This window comes from Myotis lucifugus, unplaced genomic scaffold (genome assembly GCF_000147115.1).
Source record: "Myotis lucifugus unplaced genomic scaffold, Myoluc2.0 scaffold_505, whole genome shotgun sequence".
NCBI lineage: Eukaryota > Metazoa > Chordata > Mammalia > Chiroptera > Vespertilionidae > Myotis > Myotis lucifugus.
In genome coordinates this window covers 326,134-332,133 of record NW_005871553.1, presented here as the reverse complement: position 1 = coordinate 332,133, position 6,000 = coordinate 326,134, and the positions used below count along the sequence as shown (strand labels likewise).

General features: G+C 48.7%; 1 protein-coding gene across 1 annotated transcript in view; it reads left to right on the top strand.

Moving 5' to 3' along the window:
* FNDC1 (fibronectin type III domain containing 1) overlaps positions 1-6,000 on the top strand; it is a 68,198-nt gene that overhangs the window by 40,568 nt on the left and 21,630 nt on the right. Inside the window, exons 12-15 of the mRNA XM_023744985.1 lie at positions 173-537; positions 2,191-2,291; positions 4,203-4,314; positions 5,173-5,652. Of these exons, the coding sequence (XP_023600753.1) occupies positions 173-537; positions 2,191-2,291; positions 4,203-4,314; positions 5,173-5,652 (1,058 nt within the window). The remainder of the gene's footprint in view (positions 1-172; positions 538-2,190; positions 2,292-4,202; positions 4,315-5,172; positions 5,653-6,000) is intronic.

The following is a 6,000-nucleotide window of genomic DNA, read 5'->3' as shown; positions in this document are numbered from 1 at the left end:
GGGCGAGGCCAAGGAGATGGGGAAGAAGGACGAGCAGTTCAAGAAGTTGAACTTGGCTAAAAGTGACGTGAGTGTTATCGTCGATGTGGAGGGGGAAGAGGAGGAGGGGGAGAAGCCCCGAGTTTTTGAAAGGAGGGAAGGCGAGAACCCCTGTCTCGCTCTGTTTATTAAGACCCCCCTCCTCCGTCCCAGGGGCAGCAAATACGCAGATAGGAGCACGCGTGGAGACGGACTCTGCCAGCGCGCCTGCTGCCCCCCGAGGTGGCTCCCCCCGGGAGGAGAGCCCCACTCCCCCGCAGCGGCCTCCTCCTGCAGGCAGCGCCCCCAGAGCCTCACACCTCCCGCCCAGACACCCCCCTCGCAGCCCCAGCACGGCCAGCGCCCCGGTGGGCACGCCGGTGCGGCCCCGGTACACGACGCGCGCCCCTCCGGCCTACGCCTCCACGACGCCCATGCTGTCGCTGCGGCAGCGCATGATGCACTCGCGGTTCCGGAACCCCTTGTCCCGCGCGCCGGCCCGGCCCTCTTACAGACAAGGTACTGGTTTTGTCTCATCCTCACTGTGGTTTTCAGTACTGTGCGCAGTTTTCCAGCGTCTGGGATGCTCAGGCACCGGCACGCAGCTGCAGCTTTGCAGATGTGACGGGATCCCATCCTCTTGACCTTCTGGTGGGGTTTCCAGGGTTTCTCCTGGTTTCCAGCTGAGGCGGCTGGGGCTGCGGGGTCTGTGCGGCTGGCCCAGGTCAGACAGCCAGGAGGGCTGCGGCAGCCCTAACCCAGCACTGAGTCCCGCAGCCCTGGCCGCTGCACTACCCCACTCGCCCCTGACCACTCGCCCTGCTCTTCACCGTGAAAAGCCATGATCCCCAAGCAGGTCCCTGTACTGGGGCTACTTTGAGCTGTTCCCCTGCCCGGCACATTGGAGGAGTCAGTAAGAAATGTGGTCCTCTGTGCCTGGGCCGTGTTCTTGTTGATTCTGCATGCAAAGCTCTCAACTGAACACGCGGGCAAACTCCGGTGTCTTGGCCATGAACTGCTTAGACGTTGCACTCAGTGATGTTGTTTAAAACTGGTGGGAAATACATGTTCAAGACAATTGTCACCTAGAGTTGGCACAGGCGGGTGTGTGACTTACATTGAGGAGGAAGGTAGACAGCTGTGAACGGGAGTCTACATGGACCCAGGGCAGGACCTAAGTAAAGTGTTTCCCAAGTCTGCAGTCAGTTACGTGGCACCTGGCACTCTCCCTGCATGGAGTCAGGGCTTGACAGAGCCTCTCTGAGTGAACGTATTGGCGTTTGTTCATCTGTACAAGGTATTGTTCGTTTAGCTCAATGGAAAGACGGAACACGTGCCTCACATTGACGTCGGGGTCCATTAAAATGGACTGTCTTAAGCCTAAGACCCCGGTAACAAACAGAACTCAGATGCCCTTGTACAAAGTACTCAGTAAATGTTTAATTTTCATTAACCATCTGAGCTAGAGAAATAAGTCTCTGACCTGCAAGTCATTGTCAGGGAGCCCAAGCCTTTGATCCCATGGAGGGGCTGGACCACAGAGTGCTCCCAGCAGAGCTGAGGGGACCTGCGGCTGAGAAATGGCGGGAGATGGAGAGGAAGGGCAGGAGACAGGAACAGGCGGACACAGCCACCGAGAGGGCCGCCAGCTGGGCCTTGTACTTCCTCTCCGAGCAGGTACTTCCCAAGCGGCCGGCAGAGCTCAGCAAGCCGAGTCAGCCCCGTGCATTTGTCCTTGGCGGTTGACGGTGGGGACCTGAGTCGGCCAGGGCTAGTTGTGCTGAGTAACCCTGCTGAGGAGAGCAGGACAGCAGCTAGCACATTTCAGAGACAATTTTCTCCAACCCTCCCTCGCTCCGTCCAACTTCCAACCGGGAACATAAAGCTACAGCGCCTTAGGCCTTTAATCTTCATCTGGATAATTTACTTATGCTGAACACTCCTATTCCTCCAATACAGCCAGAAAACCGTGACTTTACTGTGCTCTTGACATTCGTATTTGTCATGTAGAAGTCACAGTTTAGATTATCATCATCTCATGGACATGAGCTGTTGGTTTAAAGTTCTGTTCGTGTTTCTGTTTGAAATGATGTTACCGCTTATAGATTGGCATGAAGCCACCTCTGTAGGCAGGTGGCATTGACCAGGTTCTGTTACCTGTTTCCTGTGCAGGTTATAATGGCAGGCCGAGTGTAGAGGGGCGAGGACTGCCCGGCACTAATGGGAAACCGAGCGGACAAAGAATTATCAATGGCCCTCAAGGAACAAAGTGGGTAGGGTGAACTTCTTTACACATCTCAGTTCTCATGCTGTTGGGAAGAGAAAGATGGTGGACGTTGTGTACCAATAACGAAGCAGTCTTTCCCCTCTTTTTCTCTGGTTTTAACCACTCATCTGTCAATATGCTGTACTATATGCATTCTTCTAGCGACCACAGAGATCTTTGATTCTCCTGAGTAACTAGTTTTTTTCTCATGGCTACTAAGATGAGGCCAGGGCACTCAGACAACGGTATGGCTCACCACAGCCGTGACACAGAACTTGAGGCACAGCCTCTCAAATGAACTTCTATTTTCCCAGTTTATTTTTTGCTTATTGTTTAGTTAAGTACACATATTTTCTGCAAATTGTCTCAAACCCTTTGTCAAAAGGAATTAGAGTGAAAATAAATGAACAAGCAAGAAAACCCTGAATCAAACAGGCAATTTTCATCAGATCACCGTTTGAATCTTCCAATAATTGTTGTTTGTCTAAAATAACAAATAGGTATCAGTATTTGATGTACGTTTAAGTTAAATGACTAACTTCTTGGGTTTAAGATAAATGTTTAGGGATTTTAGGTGGCTTGAGGGTAATGAGAAGAACACTTTATAATATTCAGAGATTTGAAATATTTTTTCAAAAAATCAGAAAAGTATTCATGGTGGAATTCCCAGTCAGCACTTCCCATTTATAACAATAAGGTTTAGGAAAACATATTGGATTCCATGAAATGTTCAGTACAGATTATTTAAAGATAGATCTTCTCATTTCTCAAAGGAACTGATATTTATTCCAGGAAGAAATGCATAGTAAAGCAAATGTCATGTAAACAATTTTGAATTGAACTGTATGGGTAGATTTCAAAAGTAGGGTTTGTATCAATGAGCCTTACTTTAATTACTGAGTCAGGACCCAACAAAGTGGCCTGCTGGCAGGGGCTCCTTCACTGGTCTGAGCATGCACAGTCGTGGTTCTCAATGTTAGTGTCAGAATCCCTGGGGATTTACCAAATATGGTTTCAGATATGGCCAGGTAATTTGCATATCTGACAAGTTCCCAGGTGACACTGAGTATGCTGGCCTGGGACCATACTTTGAGAACCACTGGTGTGGAGCATGAGTTTGTTCCTTAATAGAGATAGCAATACCTTTTTTTCAAGTTTTATAATTCCTTTGGGTAGTAGCTTTTTGCATACATTCTATATTGGGCAATTTAATTCCAAATTAAGTTGTTTTTGTTATAGTAACCTTGATTTTTCACATTAACAGTAAAATAGAAGCATTTCATGTTTTTAATATATTAGCAAGACATGTTCATTGCAAGAGGTTGAAACAATTCAGAAATATGTGAAAAACATAATAAGCATTCCCAATCACTTTTTAAGGATCATCACTGTGAGCGGTTTGGGATGTAGCCTTTAGATTATTTTCTCTGCAGTTTTAAGCTTATAGACACCAATGAATATATTTTTATTTTTGAAAAATAATCATCCCTGTAATCTGAATTTATATCAGTATATGCCACTATATGTAGAAATTTTCAATCCTTTTCACTGGCTGCATAGTATTCCACTATATGGATGTGCCACAGTGTCTTTATCTCTGCCCTCCATCAGTGGCCACTTAGGTTGTTTCCTATTTTTCAGCAGTACATCATCGTACTAAATGGTAGTTTGTACTTATTTTGTATATTCTAGAAACAAAATAATTTACATGCTGTATGGGTAAGCAATGATAATAGGAAATACAATTGTTTTACCATTTATTCTCATTCACCCTTATGAAGGATGCTGACAAAAATAATGTTTCCTGCTCACATTAGTGTTTCCTTCTGTGGCAGCTTCATGCATGTATTCCTGTAGTTGGGTGAATTTGACCATTTTGAATGTCCAATATAGTCTTTAATCTGTGTCGTGGATTTAGGTGGTGGATCTTGATCGTGGGTTAGTATTGAATGCAGAAGGAAGGTACCTCCAAGATTCACATGGCAATCCTCTTCGGGTTAAACTAGGAGGAGACGGTCGAACCATTGTGGGTAAGTGAGAAGGGTTCTTACGGAACAAAAGTGTCCTGACTTCGCCCTGATTTTTAATGGGTGCCCTTGGTCTGGTTACTTTTGACCACGTGCTTTTCCTTGGATATAACTGTCAGCAGTAATTCCAATGGAATCCACCCTCTTAGGAAAGGTGGGACTCAACTTTGTTCTGGAAATTGGCAGCCTCGAGCAGGAGTCAGCCAACTCCGACCCACTGGCCAAACCCTGCCTGCTGCCTGGTTTTGTATGGCCTGTGAGCTCGGAAGAGTTTTCACATGTTTAAATGATTGTAAAAATATTCAGAGAATGATAATCTTTGTGACATGTGGAAATGACATGAAATTCACACTTCCGTGTTCACCCTCAGGGGCTCGTGGGACATAGGAACACTCGCCTGTGCACTGCCTGTGTCCTTAGTCCCCTGCAGGGCAGAGCTGAGCGGTCACAACAGGCAGCGTCTGGCCGTAAAACTCCAAGTGCTTCCTCTCTGGTTTGTTAGAGACAGCAATTGCCACCCCGGCCCCAAGGAGCACTTTTCCTCCTCGGTGTAGGGATGAGAGGAGAGAATCACTCTCCTTACTAAAGACTGAGCGTTGTATCGGGTGATGGGGCAAGGGGATGCATGTTATTAATTTAGACGAAGTAGCACAGAGTAATGGGCAAGATGGTGAGCCCAGGGATGTCTGGGTAGCAGCAGGTATGTCTGCCTCAGCGAATAGCCTTTCAAATGCCCTTTCTTTGTCTTTTTACTGATTAAAATACAAGAATAACAAGCTTTCAGGGGACATTTCCACTTGCTTTTTACTTCCTCTGATTGTGTCCCCCTCGTTGCACAGACTGTATTTGATCTTGTTTCAGATCTGAGAGGGACCCCCGTGGTGAGCCCTGATGGGCTCCCCCTCTTCGGGCAGGGGCGACATGGCAAACCCCTGGCCAGTGCCCATGATAAGCCCATTTTGAGTCTTGGAGGGAAGCCTCTGGTGGGCTTGGAGGTCGTCAAAACAACCACCCGTGCCGCCGCCACCACCACCACCACCACCACCACCGAGAGACCCACCACTACCCCTCGGCCCACCACGGCAAACCTGCGGCCCAGGACCACCACCCGCCGCACCACCACCACCACCACCCGCCGCACCACCACCACCCGCCCAACCACCACCACCCTGCGCCCAACCACCACCATCCGAACCACCACCCCGACAACCACCACCACCACCACCCCCGAGCCCACCACAGCTGTCCCCACCTGTCCCCCCGGGACCCTGGAGCGGCATGACGAAGACGGCAACCTGGTCACGGGCTCCAGTGGGGCCCCGGAGTGCATCCCTGAAGAAGGTAACTGTCTTCTTCTAACGGTGGCCCACGTCACTGCCTCGCTGCCTGTCAGCGGGGGGTCCCCCAGGCTGCAGGGAGGCGGGGCAGGGGGACAGAAACTAGGGGTGTTTCTAATCCTACAAGGTTTGCTCAACAGCACTGTGCCACAGCCAGGGTTGTCAGAGTTAGCAAATAAAGACATTGCACAGGACATGCTTACAATATAAATTACTTGTCATTTACCTAAAATTCAAGTGTAAGTGGGCATGCTGTGTTTTATCTGGCAGCCCTTTCCACAGTCCAAGTCAAAAAATTAGCTAAAACATGGGACATTATTAGTTTGGACTAGCATTTCCAAAGTGTGTCCCT